The 19,974-nt window shown below is 44.6% G+C and overlaps 2 protein-coding genes across 7 annotated transcripts in view; one reads left to right on the plus strand and one right to left on the minus strand.

Annotated features, from left to right (window-relative positions):
* The window catches only part of AUTS2 (activator of transcription and developmental regulator AUTS2), a 1,267,464-nt gene that overhangs the window by 368,655 nt on the left and 878,835 nt on the right, over nt 1–19,974 (minus strand). The gene's annotated exons all lie outside the window — the stretch shown is intronic.
* LOC146059011 (uncharacterized) lies at nt 14,915–17,648 on the plus strand. The gene is made up of 4 exons (XM_083171172.1): nt 14,915–14,985; nt 15,609–15,674; nt 16,245–16,648; nt 16,735–17,648. The coding sequence occupies exons 3-4, from the start codon at nt 16,247–16,249 to the stop codon at nt 17,281–17,283; spliced, it is 951 nt and encodes a 316-aa protein (XP_083027298.1). The 5' UTR covers nt 14,915–14,985; nt 15,609–15,674; nt 16,245–16,246; the 3' UTR covers nt 17,284–17,648.

The following is a 19,974-nucleotide window of genomic DNA, read 5'->3' on the forward strand; positions in this document are numbered from 1 at the left end:
ATTTTATCCATTTTTGCAGGGTATCCTAAAATATATAGCATTTAGGGGCTTATTCATTATAAGAGTTTTGTGCTTTATAGTGTTGAAAAATAATTTTGGCAATGTATTTTGTAAGTGTTTTTCAAGTGTTTTGGTTCAGATGCATATTTGGTTTTGGATTTCTTGAAAAATTTTAAAAAAGCTAAATCATGTAATTTGGATCTGTTTGATTTATCACAGTACAGTATCATTAACATCAATAGCATTTACAGTATTTCCAGTTAATTTTAAACTGTTTGTGAAATGGCACCCAAAATCACCAGGAAGGTACTTGGAAGCAATGCAAAACACAAGATTTAAAATGATTTTAAATCCAAGGTCTTCACCGAGGGAAGCCCTGAATTGGGATTTAACAAATTGAATCACCTAATTTCACGTGAGTGCTATTGTTTTTTAAAAAGGTACTGCATATCTCTAGCTTACACTATTTTTACAGTTATTGTCTTACAGCATTGTGAAGTGAGCAGAATCCAGTAGCAACTTGAAAGGAAAAGGGTGTTAAATGTACTGAGTATATAGTTATAAAATGGTTTATATATGCGTTTATGAGGAGAGCAGATGTAGTCATATATATTTTTAATGGTATTTGGTAGAAAGGTACTTTTAAAGTGACTATCATCAAAGATGGGCTTAATTACTTTTAAATGCAGACTTAACTGATGTCAAATACTGACTGAATTTACAGATTATCTGATTCATGTTAGTAAAATAATATTCATCTTACAAAGAGCTTTATGTTTTTCATTTTAATCTATTTTTCTGGGTCATTCTCACTTGAAAAAAGCTACTATTTATGGGCAATTCCAAAAAGTAAATATTAATTACAATATTTATACAGATGGGTCCACGGTTATCTATAGCGCTGGCGCGCCAAGACGACCTGACTCAATGCGCAGCTCCCAGGACACTCTTGCGCGTGTCCATTGGTGCAAATATGGTGCGCAAGCTTCTCACATGCTTGCACGAACGCCTCATTTGCACCATGGTGCACTGCATTATGCGCCAGGAGCTGCTCTAATGATCATGACTCCCTCTGTAATTCTTTATTCCTTTGTTTATCTAATAGAAAAAAGAAAAAACAAAGCTTTCATTTGGTTTATGCTATTGATGCAGGCAGTTGGGGTTTTAATATAACACATGCATAGCTTTAGAGATGAATCCTCCTGCTGGCTCAATTGTCCAGGGATAGATAAAACCCAAAACCAAGTGCGAGTAAAATAAAATCTTCGCCATCGACATTGAGTATCCTTGGTGTAGTAAGTCAGGCCCACCGAGGATTCCATTATTATGCCTGCCCAGAGCACAGATTGGAGCCAAGGAACTTGCCTGAGAAGTTAGTAAAATGGTAAAGCACTCTGTAGTGCAGTCATGTCATATTCAGTTATAGCAAATAATCCCAGATGCCTGCAGAGCTAAAATGGAGCTGTAATGTGCTTGCCTCCTAACCCGAGCTGACAGCAATGATGTACGACTACCATTAGCGGAAAATATCACTTCAACTAACCCATGATCCGGCTCCGCTAGGGGTCATATTATCCATGAGGAACAAATTACACTTTGAAAGTAAATACAAATTTCTTATATAGAATTGGGTACAAAGCAGGTACATAGAGCTATGTCACCTGCACAGTGACAGATGATAAAAGACATGACAGAGTACTAGTGGACAGAGTGGTGAGGCCTAATCGTTCAAGCTTCTGCTTTGTGAGCATGCACTCAGGCCTGTAGCATTCCTCTAAGTGACAAATGTATAATTTATAGCATGTTCCTATCCAATTTTATTACTGTAGTCACTGAACGCACATTCCATCTACTTTAGCACATCATAGCCAATAGAGAATATTGCATTTTTTCAACTAAGCTTTAAACATGAAAAATACAACATGTGCTGCATGTTCATGGATATAAAGCAGATATCCAATACATTTTTTGGGAAAATAGGATTTTTTATTATTACAAACTTTCAGACGAGATGTCCTACAGTATAAATAAAATAGTTTGTTAAATCGTTAGTTCAATTATTGAGATTTCTATGTATGTATAGACATTATTGAGGACTTATATTTATAGCATTGTGAACATTCCATGACTACTATGGGTACCATTATGTGACATGTGACTGCATGAACCTGATAGGTTTCAATATAGGATCCTGATTGGCTATGAACAAACTCATAAGATTTGTTCTACAGTATTCACAGCCAATACTAATAACCAATACTAAAATATCAGTACTAATAGCAGTGGTGCCGTTTTCTATTTAGCTAACAGCAACATGTGTATCCCATGCAATCCTGAAATCATTTACTCTAGGAGTTACCGCCACAAATACTGGGAGACCTACTTATATCAAGTTTAGTCTTCTCCAGAAAAAGGGAATCAGCTGTCACATACCTAGTTACTGTATTTCTGCATGTTCTCTTCAGTTGCTGTATTCTCCAGGTATTTCAGTCTGCACTTCTGCTGCCATACATTCAGGGAGGGTCTGCGTGCTGCTAATAGCACACCTGTGAGAACCCTAGCCAGCCACATAATCTTGTGGTCTTATTGCATACGCCAGGGGTTCTCAAACTATTTGCTCTGGGACCCCGTCAGACAATAAATATTGTTACAGGACCCGAGCAAGTTACCACAGAATGGCCGCCACATGTGTGGTAAGTGAAGTGAAGTGGCCGCTATTGTGACAGGGAGGCAGTGGGTAATGAGGGGATGGAAAAGGGGGAAAGGGGGATAGAAGAGAGAAGCAGTGGGAGTTTATTTAAGGAGTTATCCCCTGTCCCCCCTCAACAAACACATTAGTCTGATGGCCAGCAACATGGAGTCATGACCCCCTGCTGAGGTGGTCGGGACCCACTTTGGGGTCAGGACCCACAGTTTGAGAACCGCTGGCATATGCCTTACCTCCTTTGGATATCAATCAAACAAATATTTGGTTGCCGAGTAGTCTAGTGCGGATACTCAACTATTTTGTTTCCTTCGCAATTGTAGACTTGAAAGCATCTGTTAGTTATGATTCTTTACAACTAGATGTGGAACATGAGAAAGACCGAGTACCATGAAGGCAGAAACAGTAGGAAGGAGGTATATTATTTGCAACTCCTACAGGGCTGGAGAATATTTCCGCTGATGATGATGATGACTATCAATATTAATACTATTTATATGATTACATTTTTGTTTGGTGGGGGGGGGGGGGGGGGGTTAGTGTAAATTACATCCCCTTATGCTACCAACTCTGCATCTATTCTGAAATGTCGTACTTCCCAACAACTATACAACATGAAAGTTCATGAAAATTAAATGCCATGTACAGTATTTTTATGTGTTTTCAGGCATTAAGTCCCTGTAGACATAACTATTAAAAAAATAAAGATTTTAATTAAAAATCACGAAGCATGAAAATACTTTCAACAGTGCTTTGAATACACATGGAAACTGCATTAATACAGGTGTTTGTGCATTTCAGTAAGACTTTCACCATATATCATATTTTACAAAAACAAAAGTGACACTGTAGTATAGAAATGCCATGGAAGGGGAAATCTCAGTGCACAAATCAGAAATCATCGATGTAAATGAGCAGTTAATTGATAGGATTATACATGTGAAACGAGAAGGCGCACAACACAACACTGCATTCTTTTAAAATTAACAATGTTTAATCACTGTTTGGGTGCACTAAGTATTTTCATCAGGACATACATGATTGACTATAATTTGGATTAGCTCATGCGTGAAAGGCTACAAAATGAACATTTTTGCAAATTACCTTTACAGCTCTGTCCTTAATAAATTGTGCTCTGAAAAATACCAGCAAGTCTTAACTTATAGTGTCTACTTATGATGAATGTGTCTATTGGCTAAAGTTCAAAATGATAAAAGTTCACCCCTCTGGAATGCTTATACATTCTGGAGCTTGGACCAATAGACGCTTCTTTCACTTTCCTCTTTGAGTGGGTTCCCAGCAACCCTTGCAGTGAATGGGGCACATGCACAAAAGTAGAACTCTTAAGTCACATGATCGCAAATGAACAACTGAAATGAGCTATCCTTTTCAATTCTAATCATATTTCTACGTACATACCAGTGTTATCAACTCAGTTAAGTACCCGATAAATGGCGGGATGTATCACATCCAGGATGAGAGGCAAAGTACATCCGAAGCTGTGATTGCTACAACATTTATTTTGTATTACTTGAATACATTTAAGTACCTGGGTGCATAAAATATGTAGATGAGAAACAAAATCAATTTTTATTTCAAATATATTTGTCTCACACAGTCTGTTTTGTTATGCAAATATGAGAAAAACTTTAATCATGTTTTGTAACACAAAATCAGTGTTGCAGTAAAAACATTTTTTTAGCAACCGAATGTGATTCATGCATTGCTAGGTGTAAAATGACAATTATTTATTATTTATTTACAGTTTCTTATATAAATTCCGTTGTGCTTTACAATTGTAGAAAGTGATAGAACAACCTGGGTAACAACAGACAGACTTGGAGGTAGGAGGGCCCTGCTGCAAGCTTACAATCTATCCATTTCCCTCCAATACATAGGAGGGAAATTAGGCACCAGTAATAGTATAGCAGTCCCACCAAGTTGAAAGTCAGGAAGGGAAGCTATAAGATACATAAGTGCCTCAGAGGGTTATACATGTGAAACTTTAATATGATAGGCTTGCCTGAAGAGGTGAGTTTTCAGGGAACGTTTGAAAGTTTGGAGGCTAGAGGAGAGTCTTACTGTGAATGGAAGGGCATTCCATAGTGTGGGAGCAGCGCTATGAGAGTTCTGTAATAGTGAATGGGAGGTAGTAATCAATGCAAAAGACAGACGCAGATCTTGTGCAGAGCGGTTCTTGGGAGGGCCAGTAAGGAGACTATTGCAAAAGTCAACGCGGGATATAATGAGTGCATGGATACGAGATTTAGTAGTGTCTTGTGTAAGATAAAGTCATATTTTGGCTATGTTTTTTTAGATGCATGTAACATGATTTTTAACAGATTGAATGTGGGGAACAAATGGCATTTCAGAATTGAGGATGACTCCTAGGCAACAAGCTTGTGAGGAAGGTAAATTGTCGAGTTGCCAACATGGATATATCAGGATGTGGCTGGTGGGAAAATAATTAATTTAATTTTGGAAATATTGAGTTTGAGGTTGTGAGAGGACATCCAAGATGAGATGGTAGAGAGACATTCAGAGACTCGCCCCAAAACCACTGGTGACAACTCTGGGGTTGAAATAGATTTGAGTATCATCCTTATACAAGTCATACTGAAATCTGCAAAAGCTGATTTAGTTTGCAAAGAGATGAGTTATAGATTGAGAAAATCAGAGGACCTAAAACTAAGCCTTGCGGAACTGTGACTGGCAGAGGTAGTGAAGAGGAAGTGGAAACAAAGAAGCGAACACTGATAGAATGATGTGATAGGTAAGATGAGAACCTGCAAAGGGCTGTATCATTAAGACCTAGGGAGTGTAGTGTTTGTATGAGAAGCTTGTGATCAACAGTGTCAAATGCAGCAGAAGATCTAGAAGAATGAGTAGTGAGTAACGGCCTTTAGACTTGGCAGTTACCAGATCATTCACCACTTTAGTCAGAGCTGCCTCAGTAGGAGTGTTGGGTCTAATATGGTGTGAGAGTTAAGAAAGTGTGTTTGCCTTGTTATTACCTTATGACAGGGGTGGGGAACCTTTGGCCCTCCAGCTGTTGTTCCCAGCATGCCCTGCAACAGTTTTAGCATGGCCAAATAGCACAATTGTAGCAGGGCATGCTGGGAGGTGTAGTTCAACAACAGCTGGAGGACCAAAGGTTCCCCATCCCTGCCTTATGATTTACTACATCTATACTAGAAGCTCTTCACCTTTGGCTCCAGCTTACATGCACCACTATTCTAGAGTCTCTGACCATGTCATTATTCACCCTCCCAGTACAAAAATCCTTGACCAACATTGTACATTTGTACTTGTGACCCCTGCCAAGAGGGATGTTCCTGGGAGCATATGTGATTTCATGAAGGTCCTTCTGAAGACTTCTGGACTGCAACTATTATGCTCCCAGAAACAGGTCTCTTGGCACTGCACAGCAATGCAACCAGCAGCATGTGTTATTTATCTGTATTAATTTTCTTCCATTACCAACCTGAAACACAGGTTTTTTTAAACAACAGGAAAAAAGTAACACAAATGATGCACATGGATCATAAACACAATCCCCTCACAGTTTGAATGACAGGAAGCCAGCGCTTGGGGGTAGTAACCTGCCATTTTCTGGTTGTGTCAGAAAAAACACACAAATGCCCAGGCATTTTTGAGGAGGGCCTGTGATACCAGCAATGGCCTTCCTCCCTGTCTCAGTCGCCGGTTAGTGGAAACCTTAGACCTACACACATTTGCAGAGATGGAAAAAACTCTTTAAAGGTTTGGAAACTGCATATGGATTTCAGAATACATAGCATTAGCGGGGCTAATTCAGCATGGATTGCTAAAAAAGAGACTTTGTAAATTGAGCGATTATCGAACAACTGCACTTGCATACAGTATGCATCGTACAAACGTGAGGGGAATTAGCGACAGAAGATGCATAGAAATCATAAACGCAATCCCCTTACAGTTTGACTTACTGGAAGTTGGCGTTTAGAGGTGGTAACCATCAGTGATGACCACTTCCACCTCATCTCAGTTGCAGATTAGTTGAAGACACATACCTACTCTCTTTCTGTGAATTCTCACAGAAGTGATCCATGCTGCATTAGGCCCAGCTATTTATTTGCATTTCTCTTGCAATTTAGCAAGGTTTGTACTGCTGCTGCTGCTTACCCGGCACCATCCTCCTGCTGCTGCTGCTCACCTGTTCTCGGTACCGGAGTAACAGCACCGTCGGGAGTTGAGCAGTGGTCGGTGGAAGATACTCTCCTCCCTGAATTGCGGCCAGCAGGCGGCTACAGACTGAGAACGGCTGCCTCCAGCAGCTCCCTTTGATTTCACACATGGGGAGCTGCATCAGCTGGACGGGACACAAAAAATTGCCAAATCCGACAGCTGGATTTGGTTCAAATCTGACAGTCAGATTTGACAGCTCATTGCATAGAGCATTGAATAGGGCTTGTCGGGTCCATTGGAGTTTAATTAAATAGACCCCTATGTTGCAAAGGAGCCATTGCCCATTAGCAAAAGATTGGTTGAATGCATCTGGGATCATTTTCGTGTTACAAAATTATTTTGCAACAAGTTTGTTTTGTTGTGAAACAACACAATAGGTAAAAAATACTGTTTTTTTTTAAAATAACTGGTTGACCAGCAGTGCCACATAGAACTTGACCACTGTAAAGATAAATTAAATTGAGCAAAAATTGATAAATGTAAGAAGACATATTCATTAACACTAATTTCTCTTTGAGGTTTGATTGACAGGCCTGTACAAGCAATACAGTTTTTAATATGAGCAGAATGTTTGTCCTTGTGCTTTATGAAATGCCAAACGTCTATCCTTAAATGCACAAAACCTAAGAAATATGCCTATAAAGAGGCACCCAGCATGCACCATGTGTGCAAATGTGACATTTCATGCCACTTCAATTCATTGTGACCTATGCTTTGCATATCAAGTTTAAACATGTGTTACAAGTATTATTCATAGTAATTATTACTGCACATATTTTAGAAGACTGAGCCATATACATTTTACACAAACATATTTCATTGTGCTTTATGTGCATATTTATCAAAATTATTTTTAATAAATTAAAATGGAAATTAGTGTTTTTACACCTTTTTCTCATTTTAGTATCACTTGAATGTATTTATGGGCAATTGGAGGAAATTTGTACCAAAGAACTTAAAATCCCATAAGTTTAGCAACCAGATCACATGTCCCATACTTGTAATGGGAAAAAAACAATCTGTCGCAATTTACAAAAAAAAATGTTGTAAACAAATACCGGAGGGAACCCAGTAATAATAATCTTAAAATAGTGTTATCGGGTCTTTACCTGTTTCTCCCATTTCTACAAAGCCTACCCTGCCTGCTGGCAGTGAAGGCTGAACTCAGAGTACTGTACTGTGATGAGTTCTGTGTGTCTGATAGACCACAGGCTGTTCACATGTTCAACATGTCAATATTAATCTTGCTGATGAAATATTGACATGATCACAATATCGACATTGTGCTCATGCGGTAATTCTGTACTTAAACCTAATGTTACCCTAACCCCTACACATAATTCTAGCATTAATCCTAATGTTTGCCAAAGTCAAAATATCATAGGTACTCTTTACCTAGAACGGCGCCCGCGATGTTCATCGCGATTGTCGGGTGTAAAATTGCGCTCATCGCGGTGATTGAGGCATCGCGGGTACTATTTGCGGGCCAAGATCATCGCGATGACCGCGATTCCTCAACTTTCTAATCGGCAGCATGTAAAATCGCGGTGATTGAGGCATCGCGGGTGTTATTTTGGTGGTCAAGATTCCCGCGATGCCCGCGATCACCGCGATGGTAGTGATTCCTCAACTTTTTCGTCGGCCCCATTGTAGAATCGCGGTGATTGAGGCATCGCGGGTGTAATTTTGTGCACAAGATGCCCGCGATCACCGCGATGACCGCGATTTCGCATCTGTAATGGGTTCAAATGACCCATTCACATCTGTAATGGGTTCAAATGACCCTTTAATGACCCTAATTCTGCATGGTAACATCTGTAATAGGTGGAATGGCCCTTAGTCTGCCTAGCTACATCTGCCCTAGGTACGTCTGCCTAGTTACTCATGTTGACACCATCCTCCTGTCTGAGGCCAACGCCCTGTGTCTGCATAGTGACAGATGTTTATAGGACAATAACAACAAAGGGTACATCCCACTGCCTCAGACTGCCCCCCTGTGACAGTTTAAAAGACCTTGATTTTGGGGGGAAATTTGTGGGTTGAGAGGAGCTGTGGTTTGAGAGAGAGAGATTTGCGTTTTGATTGATTATTACTGATTCCTGAGAGACTTCTGCTGATTCCAGTGTTGCTGCTGCTGCTGTTCATTCTGCTGCTGAGTCACCGTGATTACAGAGACTGTGCTGCTGTTGCTGTTGGTGACTGAGGCCCTGCTGCTAATTCGGCCTTCTGCTGTTTCTGCTGTTCCTGTCATGGCCATGGCATCTGGATCTGGAGTGAACATGTACTCCCTGCCTCAGACGGAGGCGGAGGCGATCCGATTTCTCCAGGAGCATCACCTGTTGCCCAAGGAAGCTACCTGCGGCAATGGGCATGCCATGAAGCTCAGCGAGAAGGAGGTGATGTGGCGCTGCCACGTGAGAGCCTGCCGCCAGAAGATCAGTCTCCGCGCTGGCCTCTTCATTCCTGGGTGCCGGATGTCGTTTGTGAACATCATCAGGTTTATCTTCAACTGGTGCGAGGAGCTGACTTCCGGCGACTACTGTGAGCGGCACCTTGGCATCTCCCCCAAGACAACGGTGCTGTACAATAAGTACATGAGGGAGGCGTGCCTCATGGACTTGATGGCTCAGCCCCAGCGCCGCATTGGAGGGCCCGACAAAATAGTCGAGGTCGACGAGACTCTGTTTGTCCGCCGCAAATCCCATGTCGGCCGTGTGCTACCCCAACAGTGGGTTTTTGGGGGCATCTGCCGGGAAACTGGGCAGTGCTTTGCCACAAAAGTGGCCACCCGGGACGCCCCCACTTTATTGGCTGCCATTGTGGAGCATGTGGAGCCGGGCACCACCATCTACAGCGATTGCTGGAGGGCCTATAATACAGAACAGCTGGAGGCTGCAGGCTTCCAGCACGCTCAAGTGAATCATAGGTTTAACTTTGTGGACCCCACAACAGGGGTGCACACCCAGAACATTGAGCGCATGTGGGGGGCGGCGAAATGGCGCAATAAACGCCACCGGGGTACTGCCAGACATTTGCTGGAAGGGTATCTACAAGAATTTATGTGGAGAAAGAGCATAGGTATGAACCAAACTTTTGAGCGTATTTTACACGCCTTAACATTGTTAGAGAAAGATGACTGAAAAACTATGGACTTTAAACTTGAAAAGCTGTTTTTTTTATGCTACTGTTTGTTTGCATTTCAATGTTATCTATTTTTTATTCAAGTAAATTACTGCCTTTTATTCAAACTTGTCTTTACTGCTTTACTGAGTCAGTTGAGTGATTTTGCATGTATGAGTGAATTTGCACACACACCTGAATTAGGCCCATTTCATGCTCTCACCCCCAAAAAAGTAGTTAGATTCCCTGGCATCTTAAGCAGTGTTTCACCCATAATGTTGCACCCCTTAGCCATATTTTGTCCCTGTAATTAATCATATATCCCCCCCTTAGCCGTATTGGGTCCCTGTAATAGTTCATGAATCACCCCTAGCTGTATTGGGTCCCTGTACTTTTTTGCTAAATGTACATTTGGTTCAAATCACTTGCTGACACCTCTCACACTGCTTATGTGTGACAGAGGATCACAGCAATCTCATTTTAGTATATCACCCCTTGCCTTATAGTGGCCCTGTAATTATTGACCTGTAATTATTGCCCCCCTCGAAATTACACCTGCTGTCACATCTCACAATGTTTCTGTGTGACAGAGGTTCACAGAAATGTGATTCCAGCATCATTTTAGGCCAGATAACATTGAAATCGCGCTCATCGCGGGCATCTCGGGCATTGAGCTGTGTAATGTACACCACAATGCCTGGGATGCCCGCGATGACCGCGATTTCATGCACTTTTAGCACTAGTAAAGTAACATTAAAATCGCGGTCATCGCGGGCATCGCGGGTATTGAGCTGTGCATTGTACACCTCAATGCCCGCGATTACCGCGATGCCCGCGATTTCATACAGTAATGTCACTCAAACTGAAAAAATGCATGTAGGGAAGGCAGGAAGTGTCCCAGCATGCATTTCATTCAGTACAGAGCGCGCATTAGCTTCCACACCCTGCCCCTGAGCACATGTAAGTGGCCTGTGGCGTTTTTGGATGAATTTTGGGGGGGGAGAGGGGGACAGGGGGGGACAGGGGGACAGGGGGGGAGAGGGAGGGGGGGAGAGGGAGGGGGGAGGGGGGGGGGGGAGAGGGAGGGAGGGGGGGGGGGGAGAGGGAGGGAGGGGAGGGGGCACATGGCTTCTGTGGAAGAAGGGTAGAAGGGGGTCCCAGTGGCAGTTGGAGGGGTGTGGATCATTGGATCTAATGTCATTTGGTCGACCCCAGTAGATTGAATGTGTGAAAAGGTTGACATGGGTTTATGTTGACCTTCCAACTATGTCGACTGCCATTAGGTCGACTGGGGTTAGGTCGAATTGCTCTTTTGGGGTTTTTTTGGGCCAAAATGTCAACAGTGTTGACATGGACACTGTTGACATAGTGAATCGGACACTCAACCACGCCCTAGTGGATGGTAGGGCATGAACCACCGCCTGTCGGCACATGTCAGCACCAAAAAAACCCAAAAAGAGCAATTCCACCTAAGCCCAGTCGACCTAATGGCAGTCGACATAAACCCATGTCAACCTTTTCACACATTCAACATAGTGGGGTCGACCAAAAGACATTCAAACTAATGTCATTCGATAAAATGACCGCATCCCATATTATCAGTGAGTGACTTATGTTGCTATATGGTATTGCACATAGCAACCAATGTAAGTCTGTTAAAATTACAGTGGATAACATTGGTTGCTATGCGAAATAGCGCATAGCAACATACGTCACCTGCATATATTAAGTTTGTGACAAGTGTTGCTATGCACTCTTGCACATAGCAACCAGCATTTTACACTGTAAATTAACATTGAAACGGTGGTTGCTATGTGTAAAAAGCCATAGCAACATATGTCACCATGCCTTTTTACACATAGCAACCACCGTTTTTAACACCGCTTGCTATGTGCAGTAGCACATGGCAATGTACGTCACCATATTATCAGTGAGTGACTTATGTTGCTATATGGTATTGCACATAGCAACCAATGTAAGTCTGTTAAAATTACAGTGGATAACACTGGTTGCTATGCGAAATAGCGCATAGCAACATACGTCACCTGCATATATTATGTTTGTGACAAGTGTTGCTATGCACTCTTGCACATAGCAACCAGCATTTTACACTGTAAATTAACATTGAAACGGTGGTTGCTATGTGTAAAAAGCCATAGCAACATATGTCACCATGCCTTTTTACACATAGCAACCACCGTTTTTAACACCGCTTGCTATGTGCAGTAGCACACGGCAATGTACGTCACCATATTATCAGTGAGTGACTTATGTTGCTATATGGTATTGCACATAGCAACCAATGTAAGTCTGTTAAAATTACAGTGGATAACACTGGTTGCTATGCGAAATAGCGCATAGCAACATACGTCACCTGCATATATTATGTTTGTGACAAGTGTTGCTATGCACTCTTGCACATAGCAACCAGCATTTTACACTGTAAATTAACATTGAAACGGTGGTTGCTATGTGTAAAAAGCCATAGCAACATATGTCACCATGCCTTTTTACACATAGCAACCACCGTTTTTAACACCGCTTGCTATGTGCAGTAGCACACGGCAATGTACGTCACCATATTATCAGTGAGTGACTTATGTTGCTATATGGTATTGCACATAGCAACCAATGTAAGTCTGTTAAAATTACAGTGGATAACACTGGTTGCTATGCGAAATAGCGCATAGCAACATACGTCACCTGCACGCTGCGCTTGCCACGCTTTGGGTCCGCGTGGATAGTGGCTGTGGTTTTTTATGTCATTGAAATTGGATTATTGATGGGGTTTTTTTTTTGTGGTTTGTTTTTGCAGTTGCTGTGTTGCGTTTTGTTCGGCCTGCAGTTTGGCCCGTGGCCAATTGAGCGCCTTTAAATAAGGTAAATTGTGCTTCTAATTAATTTGTAAATGTGTCCTAAATACCTTTTTTCCCCAGTGTACCACGGCCACTATCCACGCGTACCCGAAGCGTGGCGAGCGCAGCGAGGCCCGCGAGGGGCGGCGGTACGCGTCCTCCGACCTTTTCATACCCCCACTATCCACGTCGGCGTGGAGTTGAGAATAGAATAGTGTGGCGAGCGCAGCGAGCCACCGAGCCCGAAGCGTGGCGAGCGCAGCGAGCCCCGCGAGGGGACGCGGATACCTTCACAGGTAAGCGCGTCCCTTTGCGGGCTTCACTGCAATACGACCACAGATACCAGTGAAGGCCGCAAAGGGACGCGCTTACCTGTGAAGGTATCCGCGTCCCCTCGCGGGGCTCGCTGCGCTCGCCACGCTTCGGGCTCGGTGGCTCGCTGCGCTCGCCACACTATTCTATTCTCAACTCCACGCCGACGTGGATAGTGGGGGTATGAAAAGGTCGGAGGACGCGTACCGCCGCCCCTCGCGGGCCTCGCTGCGCTCGCCACGCTTCGGGTACGCGTGGATAGTGGCTGTGGTTTTTTATGTCATTGAAATTGGATTATTGATGGGGTTTTTTTTTTTGTGGTTTGTTTCTGCAGTTGCTGTGTAGTGTTTTGTGTGGCCTGCAGTTTGGCCCGTGGCCAATTGAGCGCCTTTAAATAAGGTAAATTGTGCTTCTAATTAACTTGTAAATGTGTCCTAAATACCTTTTTTCCCCAGTGTACCACGGCCACTATCCACGCGTACCCGAAGCGTGGCGAGCGCAGCGAGGCCCGCGAGGGGCGGCGGTACGCGTCCTCCGACCTTTTCATACCCCCACTATCCACGTCGGCGTGGAGTTGAGAATAGAATAGTGTGGCGAGCGCAGCGAGCCACCGAGCCCGAAGCGTGGCGAGCGCAGCGAGCCCCGCGAGGGGACGCGGATACCTTCACAGGTAAGCGCGTCCCTTTGCGGGCTTCACTGCAATACGACCACAGATACCAGTGAAGGCCGCAAAGGGACGCGCTTACCTGTGAAGGTATCCGCGTCCCCTCGCGGGGCTCGCTGCGCTCGCCACGCTTCGGGCTCGGTGGCTCGCTGCGCTCGCCACACTATTCTATTCTCAACTCCACGCCGACGTGGATAGTGGGGGTATGAAAAGGTCGGAGGACGCGTACCGCCGCCCCTCGCGGGCCTCGCTGCGCTCGCCACGCTTCGGGTACGCGTGGATAGTGGCTGTGGTTTTTTATGTCATTGAAATTGGATTATTGATGGGGTTTTTTTTTTTGTGGTTTGTTTCTGCAGTTGCTGTGTAGTGTTTTGTGTGGCCTGCAGTTTGGCCCGTGGCCAATTGAGCGCCTTTAAATAAGGTAAATTGTGCTTCTAATTAACTTGTAAATGTGTCCTAAATACCTTTTTTCCCCAGTGTACCACGGCCACTATCCACGCGTACCCGAAGCGTGGCGAGCGCAGCGAGGCCCGCGAGGGGCGGCGGTACGCGTCCTCCGACCTTTTCATACCCCCACTATCCACGTCGGCGTGGAGTTGAGAATAGAATAGTGTGGCGAGCGCAGCGAGCCACCGAGCCCGAAGCGTGGCGAGCGCAGCGAGCCCCGCGAGGGGACGCGGATACCTTCACAGGTAAGCGCGTCCCTTTGCGGGCTTCACTGCAATACGACCACAGATACCAGTGAAGGCCGCAAAGGGACGCGCTTACCTGTGAAGGTATCCGCGTCCCCTCGCGGGGCTCGCTGCGCTCGCCACGCTTCGGGCTCGGTGGCTCGCTGCGCTCGCCACACTATTCTATTCTCAACTCCACGCCGACGTGGATAGTGGGGGTATGAAAAGGTCGGAGGACGCGTACCGCCGCCCCTCGCGGGCCTCGCTGCGCTCGCCACGCTTCGGGTACGCGTGGATAGTGGCTGTGGTTTTTTATGTCATTGAAATTGGATTATTGATGGGGTTTTTTTTTTGTGGTTTGTTTCTGCAGTTGCTGTGTAGTGTTTTGTGTGGCCTGCAGTTTGGCCCGTGGCCAATTGAGCGCCTTTAAATAAGGTAAATTGTGCTTCTAATTAACTTGTAAATGTGTCCTAAATACCTTTTTTCCCCAGTGTACCACGGCCACTATCCACGCGTACCCGAAGCGTGGCGAGCGCAGCGAGGCCCGCGAGGGGCGGCGGTACGCGTCCTCCGACCTTTTCATACCCCCACTATCCACGTCGGCGTGGAGTTGAGAATAGAATAGTGTGGCGAGCGCAGCGAGCCACCGAGCCCGAAGCGTGGCGAGCGCAGCGAGCCCCGCGAGGGGACGTGGATACCTTCACAGATAAACGCGTCCCCTCGCGGGCTTCACAGGTGTCCGCTTTTCGCCACGGACACCTGTGAAGCCCGCCAGGGGACGCGTATAACTGTGAAGGTATCCGCGTCCCCTCGCGGGGCTCGCTGCGCTCGCCACGCTTCGGGCTCGGTGGCTCGCAGCGCTCGCCACACTATTCTATTCTCAACTCCACGCCGACGTGGATAGTAGGGCATGAAAAGGTCAGAGGACGCGTACCGCCGCCCCTCGCGGGGCTCGCTGCGCTCGCCACGCTTCGGGTGCGCGTGGATAGTGGGGGGGGATTTCTATGTCATTGAATTTTAATTAATGATGTTTTTTTTATTTTTTTGGGGAATTGAAGTTGCTGTAATCGGTGGAAGTGCAGATAAACAAATTAAAAAGTAAACGCCGTTATCTCCTGAATTAGGTAAGTCGTGCTTAAATTGTTCTTCTAATTAATTTGTAAATGTAACCCAAATGCCTTTTTTTCCCAGGGTACCACCCCCACTATCCACGCGCACCCGAAGCGTGGCGAGCGGCGGCGGTACGCGTCCTCCGACCTTTTCATGCCCTACTATCCACGTCGGCGTGGATTTGAGAATAGAATAGTGTGGCGAGCGCAGCGAGCCACCGAGCCCGAAGCGTGGCGAGCGCAGCGAGCCCCGCGAGGGGACGCGGATACCTTCACAGGTAAGCGCGTCCCCTCGCGGGCTTCACAGGTGTCCACTTTTCGCCACGGACACCTGTGAAGCCCGCCAGGGGACGCGTATAACTGTGAAGGTATCCGCGTCCCCTCACGGGGCTCGCCACGCTTCGGGTGCGCGTGGATAGTGGGGGTGGTATACTAGCAAATGTGAATGATTTTTGGTGAAAATGGAATCGCCTCACATCAGATGCCATGGGACTTGTGCCATTTGGTGTGATGCGATACCATTTTGACATACCGTATAGACATCAATTACTTATAGATGGTTTTGTTTGTGTTTTTGTTTTACAGCAATGTCTGAGCGAGAACTCACAAATGGTTTTATGGCGAAGGTCATTGATCTGTATAAGGAGAATAGGTGCCTCTGGGAGATGAAACACCCGGATTACCACAACAAGGCGAAGAGGAATGAGGCGTATCGGAAAATGGTGGCTCTTATACGCAAACGGGTACCTCGTGCAGACGTCGCCTGGGTACAGAAGAGGATGACGAATATGCGGACAGTTATGGTGAAGGAGATGAAGCGAGTACAGCAGTCTCAGAGTTCCGGAGCCGATGCTGATGACGTCTACGTGCCGAAATTATGGTACTACGAGCGGATGAAGTTTATCTTGGAGCAGAGACAACAGAGTGGAACAGGGGGAAGTGATACGGAGGACACCTCTTCGTCCGTTGCAGCGGAGAGTGTGGACGTTGTAAGTATTTCCTGACAAATGTCTTGCATGTAAGTGACTGTGAAATGTCATGTTATTAACATTTTCCCTTTTTTTCCCCTTTCTAGGAAGTTCCCCCTGAGACAGAGCAGGAGCCTGTGGCAGTTGCAGAGGGGGACAGTACTCCGATGACGGAGAGCACTGCACCTGCTATCCCGAGGAGGCGTCCCAGAAGACAGCTGTCCAGCACTGCTCGTAATGTCCAAGGGCATGCTAGCACGTCGGCACCGGAGGCACCGGAAATTCCCCTTGACGATTTCCAAATTTTTTGTAATAATCTTGCCGTGGAAATGCGAGGCATGGCGCCAGACCAGCTCCATGAGTCCAAGAGGTTGATATATGGCGTTATAATGCGTGCATCAGAGAGAAGTCTTTCTAGTGCATGCAGTATAGAGCCACCTGCCAACGTCGTATGGCAAGCAGCCCAAATGCCCAATTACCCCTATCACTACCCTTCGTACAGTGCGTCGGGTTATGCTCCGCCTCCTCCTGCCCCTGTAATGTACGCGCCGAGGCCCCCTTTGCCACCAGTCACAGACCCTTCGTCTTTGCCTGGGACTATTTCAAGAGCTCTGTTGAGCACACAAAGTCCCCTCCCAGGTGAAGAGCGCCATTAATTAGTGATTTGGTTTTAATTTGTTTCTAATTATTGTGCCTTGCAGCAATGCCCTTGTTCCACTCTGTTTGTTATTTGCTCCATGATGAACTTTGTTGCTCGTAGGCCATAATTTCGGTTACTGATGGTCGCAGTATCGGACTCCTGGACTTTGAGCTGTCCGTACTTGTTTTGCACCTTCACCATGGACTGTTCCGCATATTTGCATTTTCTTCTGTACCCAGTGCATGTTTGCATTAGGGTGCCTTTTTGCGTATTGAGCCCCATTTTTTGTATGCCTCATTCCGATTTGCCTTGTTGTAATCCAGTTCCTCCCAAGAGGCATCTATTCTCCTATACTTTCAATGACCTTCGCCCAGACCTTCCCCCCCCCCCCCCCCCATTCTTAAAAAAAAAATAAAAAAATAAAAAAAATAATTTATTTTATACTACATTTAAAAAATAAGATATTTTATTAAAAAATAAAAAAAAAGCGTCATAATTTGAAATTCATAACCTGTGTCGTGTCTTATTTCATTGTCTTATAATTAAGGGATGCCAAGTAATTTGATGTGTTTTTTTATTGAATTTTGTTGCTTTTTGCGCAACTATCGCCGTGATTGCAGGCACATGACGGCCGTGGTCACCCGTGATGCAACCGGACGCCATGTGCCCGCAATCACGGCGATATGTGCGCGGTTTGCCATGTAATTTGATGTGTTTTTTTATTGATTTTTGTTGCTTTTTGCGCAACTATCGCCGTGATTGCAGGCACATGACGGCCATGGTCACCCATGATGCAACCAGCCGCCATGTGCCCGCAATCACGGCGATATCTGCGCAGTTTTAATGTTAAATCGCCGCGATATGTGTGCGTTTTTACTGTAAAATCACCGCAACAGGTGTGCGGTTTGATTGTTATCTATGACATTTAAGTGTTAGGTGGAATTTTCATGTATTTTTGTATTTTTCACACTTTTTTTAATTGAGGGATGCCATGTCATTTGCTGTGTTTTTCCTTATTTTCACTTGTCTTTTTCCACAGCCAGAAATCGTGGTCATCGCGGTCATCGCGGGTACATTATTGTGCGCCCGCGATGCTAGCGACATCGCGATGACCGCGATGATTGATCAATCGCGCCCATCGCGGTCATCGCGGTCGTCGCGGGTACATTGTTGGCCACCCGCGATGCTAACGACGCGATCAATCATCGCGTCGGTCGCGATGTCGTTAGCATCGCGGGTGGCTACTAATGTACCCGCGATGTACCAGCGACGACCGCGATGGGCGCCGTTCTAGGTAAAGAGTACCATATCATATATTGACATTCTGTCTATGACAACATTTTTTATGATGTCGACATTGTTAATTTCTACATCATGACTGCATATTCTTCCCTACTCTGGATCCAATCATTATCTTGTTTTTGTTATGACGCCTCTCACTGTGATGCAACCTTACCAGTACCTCTTACCTCCATGATCTACACCACATGTCTTCAACCTGTGGCCCTCCAGATGTTGTAGAACTACATGTCCCAGCATGCCCTGACAGTTTTGGTATGCTCTCATATGAAAAAATGTGGCAATGCATGTTGGAACATGTAGTTTCACAACATCTGGAGGGCCACAGGTTGAAGACCCATGATCTGTCTTTCAAAATGACCCTCTAAACAGCCCACCACTGTTTTTTGGACTTAGCTGACACCCCACAAATCCAGGGGGAGTGCCTTATATGGGACTTAACTCTTACCTACCAATACCTGTACAACACACCTTGGCGCACATTATACTGAATCTACTTGGTCCATAAAACAAGGACTGGGTTAAAAGATAGCATGAATCCAACTGGAGATCATTAACAAGAACAGAGGCAAGAATTAAGATATTTGGCTGCAGGAAAGAACAGGTCATAGTCTAAATTCAATATCTAGTGAGGTATAAGAGTTGCACCTACTGAGGGAGCACATTTTAAACTTATTTAAAAAATGTTAACACTATCGACTGATGTTATCTATAATCTAAAGCATACTGCATTTTGTACAGATAGCAATCACTGAGCTGGATGTGGTAGTAGATGTGTATATGAGTCTTACTGGAACCTAAGGCTAAGAAATATCAAAGGAAAAAAGACATTTTCTGGCATGAGGAAAGGATTCTATCCTGTAGAGTAGAAAACATGCTTTTATCCAGCGGCTTCTTTTAAATTAGTAGCAGCATCTACAGAGAATGGAAGATCATTTTCTTAATTTATTATTGTCATTATTAGTAATGTACGGCTGTAATGTAATTTCAGTGCAATTTAATTTGCCCATTTGTAAAGCGCTATTTAAAAGTGCTTTTTATATATTTTTTTATTGGCTGTAGAGATATTTGTTTTACAGCTTTCTTAATCTTGCACCAGAATAATAATAGCTCTCAGAAATGTTTACTGCAGACCTAAAAGTAGCATAATGTTACCGCCGAAATCATTAAAACACAGCTAGTTGCTAGTTTTTAACCTCACTGTGCATTTCTCAGTCACCAGACATCCCATATTCTTGTTTACATTTTATGGCCTGTATCCCAAAGCAACTGCTGAGCCAATGTATTCTATTACCATTTATTATAAAAGTCATATTTTTTATAGTGCTTGACAACAGGGTCACTGTAAGGAATGTTGTAGTAAGCATGTATGGAAATATAGTAACCATTTAGAAATAATGGGCCTGAT

This window comes from Crinia signifera, chromosome 2 (genome assembly GCF_055691185.1).
Source record: "Crinia signifera chromosome 2, ASM5569118v1, whole genome shotgun sequence".
NCBI classification, from domain to species: domain Eukaryota; kingdom Metazoa; phylum Chordata; class Amphibia; order Anura; family Myobatrachidae; genus Crinia; species Crinia signifera.

What these genes read in the sequence shown, in the direction of transcription:
- LOC146059011 (XM_083171172.1), top strand. Translation starts at nt 16,247, where the DNA reads ATGTCTGAGCGAGAACTCACAAATGGTTTTATGGCGAAGGTCATTGAT. An exon ending in CAGCGGAGAGTGTGGACGTT is followed by an intron (nt 16,649 to 16,734) that starts GTAAGTATTTCC and finishes TCCCCTTTCTAG; the next exon opens with GAAGTTCCCCCTGAGACAGA.